At 41.2% G+C, this 14,783-nt stretch overlaps 1 protein-coding gene across 8 annotated transcripts in view; it reads right to left on the bottom strand.

The window, feature by feature from the left end:
• AHCYL1 (adenosylhomocysteinase like 1) overlaps positions 1-14,783 on the bottom strand; it is a 71,913-nt gene that overhangs the window by 36,242 nt on the left and 20,888 nt on the right. For all 8 annotated transcript variants that reach the window (XM_075195931.1, XM_075195928.1, XM_075195930.1 and 5 more), the window contains 3 exons: positions 7,604-7,706; positions 1,279-1,373; positions 1,042-1,148 (listed from right to left, as the gene is read on the bottom strand). In XM_075195931.1, coding sequence (XP_075052032.1) covers positions 1,042-1,148; positions 1,279-1,373; positions 7,604-7,706 — 305 coding nt within the window. The remainder of the gene's footprint in view (positions 1-1,041; positions 1,149-1,278; positions 1,374-7,603; positions 7,707-14,783) is intronic.

A 14,783-nucleotide genomic window follows, 5' to 3' on the forward strand; every position in this document is an offset into this window, starting at 1 on the left:
GAATAATTTAAGATATTATTTTAGGAGAATACAAGTTGAAAGTATAGATAGGGGTGAGATGTAGTAAGCATTTTTATATATATCCAGCTGTATATTTGCAAATATTTTCCTGGAGAAGTTCCAAACATTTGAACGTGATGTGCACGTATGAATGCGTGAATGGATAGCGCTTTCTCTGTGCACTTTTCCTGTTTGTAAAAGAGCTGCAGTATTTGATTGAAAACACAATTAATCTATGCCACAATAGCTATAGACAATTACATAAAAATTGCAATTGTTACAATAACACACTGATGGTGACCAAGTGATGGTCTTCATTAAAATGGTCAATGAATATAGACATTTTAATTTGTTGATACTACAAACTTGCTGGTTGTAGCAGTCAAACTCCCACTGAAATAGCAAGTTTAATTTTATTTATTTATTGCTATGGACAGGATTGCTAATCAGAAAATGGCATTACAGCAGCCGTGATATTACTGCAGAGGTTACTGCCCGTACTGTAGCACAATAAGCTAAATGATAATGTGAACAATGCCGGAACACTTTAGGGGGAATATTAACACAGAGTAAAGATCTGGAGCAAAAGCATTGTCAATAACTTTGTGAAAGCAATTCCATTCCATCTTTTGCATCAAATTAATAGGCCTAATTTTTACACAATCATATCAGGACAGGGCAATGTACTAGTCATTTATTTATTTGTAAATCTAACTCATGGATGTAATAAAGTCAATTTGGGAAGATACTGGCAACAAGGGTAAATTAAAAAATATAAGACAAGAGGAAACATCATTCTTTTTTAAGTAAATTGTACCAGAGTGATTTACACATACTCATAGAAGTCTTTTAGATACCACCAAATACTATCCCACATAATAGCACAAATCTGTTGCCTCTTCTATTATGCCCCTGTGGGGCTAGTTACACATCATTGTGCACTATTACTGGTATAGCCTAGCCCTTACTATGTTGCTTGTGAACTTTATGTGGCATAGACAATTATGGCTATAATGTAAATTAATACTTCACCAAGCTCACCTGTGCACTCCAGTCACACTCTCCTCCACAACACCACGGATATTTTTGTAAACATTTGGATATTTCTTATAGACCCAGTGAGTTAAATCCCCTCCATCATCCAGAATCTAGGGAAGAAAAAAAAGCTATTCAGAAGTTGGGAGAATAAAGTTACCGAGGGCTAGAAAATTGAATATACATTAACAAGTATTAAGAGATGCAATCAATAAAAAATAGGAGCTGCTAACTCCAAGGTACCATGTTTGGCTGCCAACCATCTCCATTCACACAGCGATCAATAGACCACCAGAAATCATTTTCGGACTCTCCTTTCCAAGCAAAGACTGCAACACCTACGAAAAGTGGAAGAAAAGAGACGTCAGAGTGAACATATAAGCAAGATGGACGGAACAAAAAATGAAACAGATGGGCAGTCTGAAGAAACAAATGTGAATGATTATTCTATGTTAATAGACTGTAAGTCCTTTAAACATATGTTCACAAATTATTCTGTGCAGATAACAATATTTACTTGCTTATTAGGTTTAGTAGTAACGTTCAGTGTCATATTACACCTTCTGCGGCAAAAGCACTAATATAAGTAGCGCAGAGCTACAATAGCATGAAAAATAGTGAAACTGTTGATTACGATAAGCAAACCATGTTTCAGTATTTATGGCTTGAAACAACACAATTTCTTCAATTGAATGCAATATTTCTAATATGTTATTTTATTGTTATTAAATTCCAATTTCTATCTTTATCATTTTCAGATTTAGTAGACAGCAGCAAAAAGCATTGGTCCTCCCTGCTATGCAACAGACCTTGTTGCACCAACACTCCTCAGCTCATACAGAGTTGGACTATGTCTATTTTTTGCGCAAGATACACACTTCCATACTGCACATGCGCAGCAAATATGAACATGCATACATCCATATCCAGACATTTGCGTATGGTTGCATTCCCGAGATGAAGTACTAGGGAGGGAAGGGCTTCCAAACGTAGACCAAATACTGTGACACAATTAGACGTGAACGCATGTGCAAATAGGCCTTTTAGGAGGCATATCTTTTGCGAGGTGCTGGAAAGCAGGAGCAACAATATGCAATGAGGATGATGAATAGCTAGCTGCTTCAGTCTGGCCGATTGTGTAATTGACCCCTCCAGCTGATACTACTTAATTCATGAGCGTTGCGGCTAAGTTATATGAAGTTGCATGATATTTCCAATAGGATTACTGCAGGAGAGAAAATTCCCATTGGATTTTTAAATGTGAAAACAACCAGTTGTATTTAATGAAATTAGCATTTTGTATTTGTGTTTAATTACATTTTATGTGGATCATCATCATCATCATCACCACCATTTATTTATATAGCGCCACTGATTCTGCAGCGCTGTACAGAGAACTCATTCACATCAGTCCCTGCCCCCATTGGGGCTTACAGTCTAAATTCCCTAACATACACAGACAGACAGACACACAGACTAGGGTCAATTTTTATAGCAGCCAATTAACCTACCAGTATTTTTGGAGTGTGGGAGGAAACCGCAGCACCCGGAGGAAACCCACGCAAACACAGGAAGAACATACAAACTCCACACAGATAAGGCCATGGTTGGGAATTGAACTCATGACCCCAGCAGAAGTGCTAACCACTTAGATACCGTGCTGCCAATGCCAATTTTACATAATACTGTCAAGACAATATTCTCTCTTGTTATATTATTATATTGTGTACAAAGAGGATAATGCAACATTTACTACTCACACTGTAAAGCCGCATCTCTGCGCTATCGTAGGGTGTAAGTATACAAACTTCTAACGTTTGACATACACCTACTACAAATGCTACAGTTTTTATCATGCATCTAGCTGAAAAATAAAAAAAAGTAGCAGTAGGTGCATCTGACTAAACATATAGAAGTACGAAAAGTATTCACCCCCTTTGACATTCTGCACATTTATTTTTCTTACATCACTAAAACAAAATGGATTTCTCTTGGAACGCTAACCGCCACTTAACACAACGATGCGAGCACAAATCAGCAGTAAAATTACCATACAAACGGTAATACTATGCACTTTAGTCGTAGTAACGGTAATAGTGCGCAGGCCGCATTATTCCTAGAATAACACAGACGAATTGAATTGGCCCCTAAAGCTGTTTCTTAATTATGTGGTTGTTTCACAAAGCCAAGCCTGTTGACAAATGCACAGTACCATTTCTGGTAGTTCTAATACAGATGAAAACAGAACCAAAGGAAGCTTTGACCTGTAAAAAGCATGGGATCAGAGGAACAGAAAGGTTAACTGATGCTTGGGAGCAATGCAATATATTTGCACCACTTTTATGTAAAGTATTTAAAACAACACTCCAAGTTAGCAAAATAAATAGGAAGCTGCAAGCTCCCTTCTAATCCACAGGGTCACAAACCTCTCAGCGTCAAACATTTAGGCCAATGAAGGAGATTATTTATTCAGAACACTGGGTTCTAATGTGTAAGAAGAGCAGGGCCTGATTAAGGGTTCTGACCGCCCTAGGCTAATACGGCCGCAGCGCCCCCCCCCCCCCCTCCTCCGAATATATAGGTGTATAGGAACACTCCTGAATATGAATGTTCAAGTGTATTCTCCAGCATTCAAATTTAGACAGATTGTGCCATTGTCTCTTACCTGTTCTTGCTCTTCTCTCTTGCAACTTTGTTATCCTCTCGCTGGCTTCTGGAAAGTTGGCATCCTGTTTTGAAAATGCAAAAATGTATTATAATGCAAACCCTGAATGATTAGGCCCTTTAGTTAACACAAAACACTCCATTATGGCCAGCTAAAAGTACCCCATTGGACAGGCATATATAAGCAATATCTGAATATTTGTTGTCAATCAAATACAAACCTCTACCAGCCCCATCTCACTAATATTTAGTATTCTAGTGATTGCTGAGACCACCCATGTGACCACCACACAATCATGAGATTCTGCCCCCCAAAGCTGCTGTATTTTTAAATACCCCCTGCAGCCATTTTCCTTAACCACACCCCCCCCCCCCCCACAGCCATTTTCCTTAACCCCTGCTGCAGCCATTTTCTTTACCTCCCATCCTGCATTCATCCCCCTTGCAGCTATTTTCCTTACCTCCACTCTGCTAGCTAGCTATCCCCCCCGTCACATCAAAACTCCCCCAGTCACATATATCAGCCCCCCTCCTCTGCCCTCCTTCATACATATCAACCTCTCTCCCTCCCTATAGATTTTCATGGCAGCCCCCCCCCTCCCTCCCTATACATATGCATGACAGTCCCCCCTCTCCCTCCCTATAGATATGCAGGGTAGTCCCCCCCCTCCCTATAGATATGCAGGGTAGTTCCCCCCCCTCTCTATAGATATGCAGGGCAGTTCCCCCCCCTCCCTATAGATATGCAGGGCAGTTCCCCCCTCCCTATAGATATGCAGGGCAGTTCCCCCCCCTTCCTATAGATATGCAGGGCAGTTCCCCCCCCCCTCCCTATTGATATGCAGGGCAGTTCCCCCCCTCCCTATAGATATGCAGGGCAGTTCCCCCCCCTTCCCTATAGATATGCAGGGCAGTTCCCCCCCCCCTCCCTATAGATATGAAGGGCAGTTCCCCCCCCTCCCTATAGATATGCAGGGCAGTTCCCCCCCCTCCCTATAGATATGCAGGGCAGTTCCCCCCCCCCTCCCTATAGATATGCAGGGCAGTTCCCCACCCTCCCTATAGATATGCAGGGCAGTTCCCCCCTCCCTATAGATATGCAGGGCAGTTCCCCCCCCTCCCTATAGATATGCAGGGCAGTTCCCCCCCCTCCCTATAGATATGCAGGGCAGTTCCCCCCCCCCTCCCTATCGATATGCAGGGCAGTTCCCCCCCCCTCCCTATCGATATGCAGGGCAGTTCCCCCCCCTCCCTATAGATATGCAGGGCAGTTCCCCCCCTCCCTATAGATATGCAGGGCAGTTCCCCCCCTCCCTATAGATATGCAGGGCAGTTCCCCCCCTCCCTATAGATATGCGGGGCAGTTCCCCCCCTCCCTATCGATATGCAGGGCAGTCCCCCCCCCCCCCTCCCTATAGATATGCAGGGCAGTTCCCCCCCCTCCCTATAGATATGCAGGGCAGTTCCCCCCCTCCCTATAGATATGCAGGGCAGTTCCCCCCTTCAATTACCTGTAGTTGTGCCAGCGTCGCTCCTCTCCTCAGATCAGCAGATAGGAAGTGAAGACGTCCTGCTTCCTGTCTGCTGCACAGCAACAGGCAGCCTGGCGATTGGCTGTGTGTTGCTAACCACTGACCACCATTGCTTTTGATTGTCCACCCCTCCACCCCCCCCCCCCCCCGCGGCGACCCCCCCCCTCCCCCACCCCGAAAAAAAAAATGAATGAAGAAAAAAAAAAAAAAAATTACAAAAAAAAAAATTATTTATACCCACAGGGCAGCGCCCCCCGGGACCCAGCGCCCCAGGCTGCAGCCTGGTCAGCCTAGTGGTTGATCAGGCCCTGAAGAAGAGAGCCAGTAGAGTGGCTGCAAAAATGTATAGAACAGAGTCCATTATTGTTACACAAACTCATTGAGTTTGTGTAACTGGCCACCACACAGATATAGAAGCAACCATACAAGCTACAGGGGTGAATGAACATATATAATTCTTAGAAATGAGCATCTGTTTTTCCTTACACTTTTCACTCACATATGTAACACCAATGTTATAAAGTAACAAAATTTGAATGGACTATGTGCAATTAATGACTGTAGTCACAACCTAAAAAGGGAATCCCCCTATCGTGCTTAGGGTTGGACATTCTTGTCTTAGTCTTGTGGTTTAAAGAGACAGAACAATGGAAGGAGAAAAACAGACAAGAGTAAATCATTTGGGAAAGGAAAAACACTGGGGACAAACTTTAATATTTGGCACACTTAGGGATGCTAAAGTTTCTCAAGGGAAAATTCCTAAGACCACAAGCACTTCCACACATCTATTACAGGGATAAACAATAATTATTCAACCCACTTCGTGACTGAACAGATATGCAACCAACTCACATTTGACAATTCAGATAACAAGTAAGAGTTGGAATGATGTTATTTGCATTCCCAGTTCAGTTAGTATTCTTCTTTTATAGCTTTTAAGATGACGTGTAGACAATCACAGCATAGTGCTGTTAGTTGTGATACTCACAGTACCTGAGACAGTGTTGCTTAAAATAAAGGTTATATATTTTTTAGGTCTAAAAAGGATAGAGCACTCGCTGCAGGAAAAAGCTGATCAACATACTTCACAGCGATCTGACTGCGAGAAGCTTCAGGGACTTAATATATCGGGTCAAAGAGGCCTCCAAAGTCTCTATAGTCAGAGAGCTGTTTTTACAGCAATGACGTGTTTTACCTACAGGCGCGGTTATACTTTTTAATCTGTTTTATTTATTGTTATTCTCAAAGAACAACTATGTCTTACCACTATAGCAGGTGCTAGCAGTGATATCTGAGCTTATATTAGAAGTGGGAAATAGATGTGGTGGGAGAGCTGCTCTGCGTATTTTACCATATAAAGCCACATATGCTTTTTAACTTTTATTTATAGATTTTGTCACACAATAAACAGATATTCGGCACTAACCCAACAGGGCAGAAACAAATTACTGTGAAACGGGAACCAAAGCATAAAGGTCATGTCCATTTTGGTTGTTACCACATATGCTTTTTAATTACTTTACATTCTGTTAAATTCAGCAAATAAATAGTTAATTGTACAGTAAAATATTTAATGTTTAAGTCTGTACTATGTAGAGGTTGTGTTAACTACTATTTTCTAAGACACGCAGTGAAACATGCAAAACTTCTGCATTTAACTGTATGTACAATATTGAAGATATTATGCTTTTGACTAAAACTCGATTTCCTAAGCAGATTTCTTGAAAACCACAGAGAGCACATGCAAGTCTTAAATGGCTGATACCAGAGAGGATTAGCTCGTACTAAGCTGCATAGCAAATGTAAAATCAATGTTGAAGGTAGACTTAAACAGATCTATTTGTGAATGTCTTTGTTTTATTTAAAACAACTTGAATTTCAGATTTATTTTTACTATAATGCTGTGTTCAACTGATTGGGAGAGAGAATGCTGAACTAAAATGTCCCCAAGCATGCAGAATGTTATATTTGATCAGTTGTATTATGCAATACTTTACTATACCATCTGCTGCGAAGGATGTAAATTGTCATTTCTATTAGGTTTAGTCGATCTCCGCATTTTCACGTTTTTAATAAAAAAATAAAAAAAAATGTTCCCAAACACTAGGACTGGATGTGAACAGTCCTGTTCCGGAGGTGCCCATGGTGTTTCCATTGCTTTTTATCATAACCTATATTTGCACTGTGGCAAGAAGGCCTAAAGGAATAACACATAAAGATATAAAACTTTTTATGATAGAGTCCCTTTAATTAGTGTAATAAAAAGCATTAATATAGAATGCTTGTACAAGAATTAGAAACAAATGGCCTGATCCATCAGGATTAGTCACTCATTACAATACACACTGTAAACACGCAATTAAAGCTCATACCTGACTCAGCCAAAGCAGCAGCCACTTCATTCTGAGTGGAGTAGATATTACACGCAGACCAGCGACATTGAGCTCCAAGTGCACACAGAGTCTCAATAAGCACCTGAAGGTATATCCAAGAAAAACATACATGAACATAGTGGTATAACATATAAACTAAAAGCATGTTCATACAGTAATATATGTCATTCATGTTATTTGAGCCAAGCAAGAACTGGAAATGAACAAATAAATATCTTTAAATATTTTCCAAATTCTCTTTGTTTTAAATGAAGTTTGAAGATTTTTTTCAATGTTCTCCATAGCACTTATTTCCCTATTGGTACTTGCCACCCAGCTCTTGGAGCTTAACAGAGTCCTGTTGTTACGAAACGAGTTTGATAACACCTTAACCATCCTGTCCTTCGTTTCACACAAAATGTGGATGGTAGCATGTACTTTTTATGGCCCTTGCTTTTATTTCCCAGCTCAACAGAGTACAACTGCAGTGTCTAAATACATGTGGACAAGTGGACATAGTAGCAATGCCTAGATGAGAGACTTCTTCATTCCATGTTACCCATTGTAAAAATATGTTTGTTGTTAATTCAGTGATACTGTTATGCATTATTCTCAAATTGAAGCCAGGTGGGTTATGGGTAAGGATCTGGTGGTGTCCAGGATACAGGTGAGGGGGCTGGAGCTGCATTCATCCCCCCATCCTTTCTCTACAGGAAGCATGGAACAGCTGGGCACCATGTGACATCACAAAGTAGTGTAAGGGGTTAATTTCAGGAGGGGTTAACTGTTATCTGATATTTGGAGGTGGGGAAGGCCAATTAGTAACCATTGTCCTCCACAGGACTGCCTGAGACATTCTGTCTGGGAAACCGCAGGGAAGCGACTGTGGAATAACAGCTCATCTCCACTCCCCCTCCAACCTCCTAGGTCAGCACCCACCATTGTTTAAGAAGGAGAGACCCAGGGGTTGCCCAGGGATGGGGCAAACACTGTGGAAATTTGACCCTAGATATAAGGAGCCACTCCAGGTGGGGAGGTGTTCTGTCTGTGATTTGATTCCTGGAAGGTGCAAAGTCTGGTGTTGAGTTGCTGTACTCAACCAGAGACTACATATGCAGCTGAGAGAGATCCATGGACCTTGGATTTGGGTGAATTCAGGACAGTCAGGTGACTGCTTAAGCTAGTGGTGTAAGGGACAGATAATGTTGAACCTGCCTGGCATTTATTTACTGTCTGTGTATATAATAATCTAGTGATTTTTTTTATTACTATAAAATGTATTGCTTTACTTTCTAACTGCATTTGCCTGAGTGACTAAACGAATCCTGGAAGATACTGGGTAGGCTTCCCTGCCCTAGGAAGGCACCCCTGGATGGCCAGCCAGCGTGAAGTGGGTAGAATTGAGCCAGAAAACCTGGTATCTTCACACCTGTTACAATAGGAGAAATAATCATTTATTCCTTTATAACAGGCACTATGTGAGCACTGCAGACAGCAGTGTGTGTTAGACCACCTGACCAACAGTCTGACCATTCCTGACAGATATGGGCAATAACCTCCAACATTTCTCAATAATATTGCAAAGTATTACACTGCCCCCACCCGGCTACTTCTTAATACCACCTGGCTGGCAAAATTTGTTGGCGAGGACACAGTTTATGCATGGGGCATGGCAAGAGACACACACAATTGGTTTAACTTTTAAATGTTAAAAGGAAATATGTGTGCTCCCAGTAAATGCTTTTATTGTAATTTGACAGTGCTACACATGAGGTTGCTAATAGGTGTTAGCAGTGTGGACTTGACGAGCAGTTCACAAGCTCCTCCCCCATCTCATATAAAATTACTTTGTGCAAATCTCCTGCTTAGTTTTCCTTCAACAAATACTAAGGGGTTGAGAGACAAATGGAAACAGGGAAGGGACAACAGAAAGAGAATAACATCATCACATATATCAAAGACATCGATTTATTTGTGTTTCAACATTTTGGTATGATTTTAGACTTGGCTCTGAAGGAAACTGCACAAAGAGTATTTATGCCACTGTTCAATATGATTTTTTGTTAAGGCCTCATAAAGCCTTTGTTCAGCCATTTTATTGTAACTTGCATTGAAATATTATTTGCTAGAAAAGATTATAAATTTTTCTGCTGATTTGCAGTCTTACAAGATGTGAGCCCATGGCCTTGAAGTTAAAATGACATAGAGAACACTAAAATAAATGTATCAAGATATGAAACAATGAGCATTTTCATATCCAGCTCATAGTATGGGAGCTGTGCCCTTGATGTTGGACATAGCATACCTCCAGCTCCCCTTGAGATAAAAATAATAGGCTCATCTGTCCTTAGAAGGGGGAGAAAGTAAACATCTCAAGAATACGTGAGAAAGTTAATTAGTAGCGCTTTCCATAGACATTGTATGTATATGACGTAGGATTAATTTATTCAGTAAGCTATAAAAACTTGTATCTTTGTATCAATAAACTAGAGAATATTCCTTGTATACAGAACTTGGTCTGTGTCAATTCTCTCCAGCTGATTGAAGCGCTTCCAGATATACTTGACACCACAGGCAGACTTGGGTCAGAATTTTAGATCTAACACCACCAGGAGTCCGGCCCTAAAAAAATATTACATCCGAAATTCTGTAAAAAGCTCCTCCAAGTGCAGAGGAGCACAATCATAAAGTGCATGCTTAGCTGAGCTAAGCAGATTCCCATGACTCAGTGCAGTACAGGATAAAGGCACTGACATACTGGGTACATATAAACACTAGCATTATACCACCATAATGCAATGCTGAGCCACAAGACCATGTTTAAACCACATGCCCTGAAATAATTTATTAGTTCTCTATCCAGCCAAAAGCTACTTGAAAATTACCTTGCAAAACACCAAATCAAGGAAACAATAAAAGAAAAATCACAAGGGACTGGGAAAAATTAAATGAAAAACTAAAAATGTCACAGTCTCAACAGAGATTACAAGCTGAAATATGTAGACATATCAGAGACAGGCACTGAGTCAATATAGACAGAGTGCCCTTATTCTGTAAATTGAGACACAGAAAAAAAACTATAAGACCAGAAGCAATGAATGTGCCGGCAGTGAAAGCTGGGAATATGAGACACACTCACTTCTATAGACCCTCAGATCACATCCAAGATTCTTCTCTGATTACACCACTGTTACATTGTAAACAGCCCACACTATTCCGCCCTTTATTCTTTGACAAGGTAAAATGAAGATGGTCCTGCAAAATAGCTCTTTTGAATTTATATAAATGAGGTGTCACAAATTGTAGGAAATGGAATAACCACACTGACAGTACTGCTCTAGCATAAAAGGATTTACTGGTGATCATACACTTATATAGGATTACGTATCCCAAAATATCCCAAATCATTTCACCTTATCCTGAGCCATTTTAATCTAATATGTGCTTCAACTAGAGCTTAGCAAATGGATCTACAGGTAACTATCCTGGATATAGTGGGATAAGCAATCATCTATCTGTAAATCTCATTTTCTCTAAAGATGTCCATACACTCTAAATGGGTGCAAATTATACCGTATAAAAAGGACGAAGAAGATGGCCAATCCCGATCAAAATCTGATTGGAATCAGACTGGGACTGCTGGAAAACCCGGTCAGATAATGACCATATCTGATCAAGTGTATATCTCACTATGCCTTATATGATCTGGCTGTTCTGCCTAAGCATGGGTAACCTTCCCAAATCGGTCAAAAATCTGGTCAGACCTGTCTGATGGCATTCTGGATAAGATTAAGTGTAGCAATAGAGAATACTGACATCGCTTCTCGGCCTTTTGGCTAAGATCAGGTGTAGATTCCCATGTACGTAGTAGAGGCTTAAAGGCACCCCCTATAGGCGATGGGACGTCACCTGGTCCTCTGGCCAAAGGGCCTGTGGCGTTTGGAGCCCGAGGTGCTGACGTGCCCCTGTTTTAAAGGGAGCTAGGGATGCCCGAAAATTCACTGGTGATGGGGAACCTGCAACACGTTCACTGTGAACAGAGTACAGCACGAGAACTAAGCACTTTTTAACCTCCCTACATCACTTTTTATTTCTTGGTCCTGGCCCTTTGGCTGAACCAAAACATTTTTTAAACCGACCGGCCATTAGGCTGGGGCCTGCGGGCACTTATTTATTGGACACAGAGCACATTTCACAAAGCACTTTGTAGGGTTTTTTTTTTATTTTTTTTTTATTGATGTGGAGCAGGTATGTTGGGGTTTGGGTGTAGACCCTTATGGGTGACCCTCTCTCCCGATGTCATCTGAGGCTCCCTTCTTAGTGGGGAGCTGAAGAATCAGTCCCCCGGGGGAAGCTTCAGCCAACCTCAAAGAAAAGGGGACCGCCTGAGCCTTGTGGCAGAGGTGGTCCTGAAGACCCTTGCCTCTTAAGGGGCCTTTTGGCTCCGGAAGTCGGGCATATAAAGGGGCTCTCCCTAGCTTCGGGGAAAGAGAGCCTGAAGATCTTTTTCCCATCTCTGGGGCCTTTTCGTTCCTGAGGGATAGGGAGGAAACGGGGCCCTTTCCCTTTTGGGAAGGGTCCAAAGACCCAAGCACTGTCACAGACTGCACAGGGAGATTTGGAGCACCGCACCTCAGGCTTCAATAATAATAATAATAATAAAAAAATATATATATGATATTGAATTCATTAGGCTATTCGGTTAACTTGTTCCCTCATCTTGGGACAGACTTGCAGACTTCTTTCTTATGTTGCTCATTCAGGGAGGAAAGGGCATTTTATGAAGTCAGAGATCTGTGCTATGTTACCCATGAGGTCCGGTTTGTTAGAAAAAGCACAATTACATCATGTACGTTCAAGATGAAGAAAAAAGGGGAGTTTACACAATTGCCTTCCCCACTCTTGGGTGCTACATATAACTGCTTTATGGAGACAGAAGACATTGTCAGATTCTTCCATAAATGCAGAAGTATATTGTCACATAAACTAACAAACACCACTGGCTTCTGGAATGGGAAAAGGTAATTTTTCATAAGTCCTCAGAAGCATACACATGCGAGGCGTACCCACTGTGGACTACTGTTATTAGCACAAGACAGAGATATATTTCTACTTTGGCATTCCCTACTATACCAGGCCATTCTCAAAAAAAACTGTCCAGAGGATAAACTGTGCAACCTGTGTGGGAACAATTTGTGGGCATATAGCCCTCTGGTTATCATGTTTGTAGGGTACATCTGAGAAGCATGATCAAATCCCTTAAATATTATCCTCAACCTAATCTAGTGTAGAATGAAATGCTTAGCTATTTTATCATTAAATTTAAAAGACTTTCAACAGAGTGTCCCATGTGTCCCTTTTAAAGTTTTACATAAAATGGCATTACCTAAAGTGCTTTCAAGCCAAATGAAAATTTTAAGTATGTCTGATGAAGAGATCTCCCCCTGCTCATTAGATTATGTTTAGCAAACCAGTGCTTCTAGTGTAGAACTATAACCTCCAGGGGCCTATTGTAATAACATCTCTTAAGATTGAATAGGCCTGTCACACATCCTGCACAAGGGCTACGCCTAAAGAGGCCTTTGCAATTAACATTTGAATAGCCTTCATTCACTAGCTGGGGTCTCTCCCGCTCTCCCTCTCTCATTCCACACCATGGACAAGGCAAGAGCGGTGGTAATTGTACCACAATTACAACACCCACGAAACCTACAAATAAAAAACTAATGTATTAAAAACCGATTTAAATATTAATAGACTTACCTTAAAAACGACTATGCAGCATGCTTGACTGCAAGTGATTTCGAATGAAGAGCTGTCTGGCACTACAGTTTAGTGTCATCGTGACTTCTATTAATGTTAATTTAAAGCGGCAATGTCAGGACCCCGCAGGTTAAGTGTTTAAACTTCTCAAACAGTCCTCAGTCAGCCAGCAGAGCTAGACACAGATTGATTTTCTAGTAGCAGCTCCAAAGATCGTAATGTGTACATCGAAATGAGCTAGGCAGACAAATGGGTATGTTTGAACACACAAAGAAAAAGTGCACTTTTTTTCTGCACCTAAAATGACATAAGGTCTATTCATTTAAACAGCTGCCTCCTTTGTCTCTAGACTTTCCTGGATGCAAAGTTGGATTTATAGGTAGTGTGACAGAGTCAGTGGTTTGTATGGCAGGTATTCATGTCCCATGCTGTCTGACTTGCATGCTTTTAAATCCAGGGAGAATACTCTATATATGAATCAGCATCAAAAAAAGTGTGTTCAGCTTCAAGAAAAGCTTTTAAGGGCCCCTGGTGTTTTGTATGGAGAGCGGGGTGGGCTCCATGCAAAAGACCCATTCTAGGTCTTCTGGTTTGCAGGCTCACAACAGACTAATTAGGAGCTGCACCTGAGTAATGGCTGTAAAAGGTTGCAGCTCTCCCTCAATCTCTCTCTCAGACCTGGGAAGGAGGTTAGTTGTCTCCTGAGACACTCTGCTGTGCCATAATACGTATTATATTTTTGTGTGGGATATAAGGTCCTTCATCCTTGAGAGAGGTTCTACATGAAATGTGTAGTGAGTGCCGGACAGGCAAGGTTTTTATTTTTTGTTTATTTGAATGTGCTAATAAAACTGGCTGAGGTCAGTTACACCGAAAATAATGGACTTGTATGACTTTATTGCTGCTGTTTGCTGCCATCTACCCCGGGAGATGGTACCTATTCCCCTCACATGGTCACAGGTGGACAAAGCTTTTAAGACTAAAGGGTACCTATCTAGTTTACATGAGCTACCCAATGACTCAGAAATTTGGAGGCACAATTTGATTCTGTAAGGCCAAACTGTCCACAAATCTTTGAGCATATGGGCTCAAAATAACAAACAATAAGTAGGAGTGAAGGAAAACTTTGTCGGCTGATGACTACGATCTGCCAGCAGCTGACTGACATTAATTGTGCCCCAAAGACTCCAGGTGTTTGGCTTCAATGCCTAGATCTGTCCAATATGATTGCCCAAATGTGTTGAAAGCTTTATGCGGTCTATCTTTAACTAAGTAATACATACTTGATATTGTTTTCAATAGAGATGTGCACCGGCGACTTTTGGTGTCTCGTGTTTTGGATTCGGATTTCCGCAATGTTTTGGGTTCGGATTTGTTTCGCAAAACACCTGCCGAAAGGTTTTGGTTCGGATTTAAG

Source organism: Mixophyes fleayi, chromosome 2, assembly GCF_038048845.1.
Source record: "Mixophyes fleayi isolate aMixFle1 chromosome 2, aMixFle1.hap1, whole genome shotgun sequence".
Lineage (NCBI taxonomy): Eukaryota > Metazoa > Chordata > Amphibia > Anura > Limnodynastidae > Mixophyes > Mixophyes fleayi.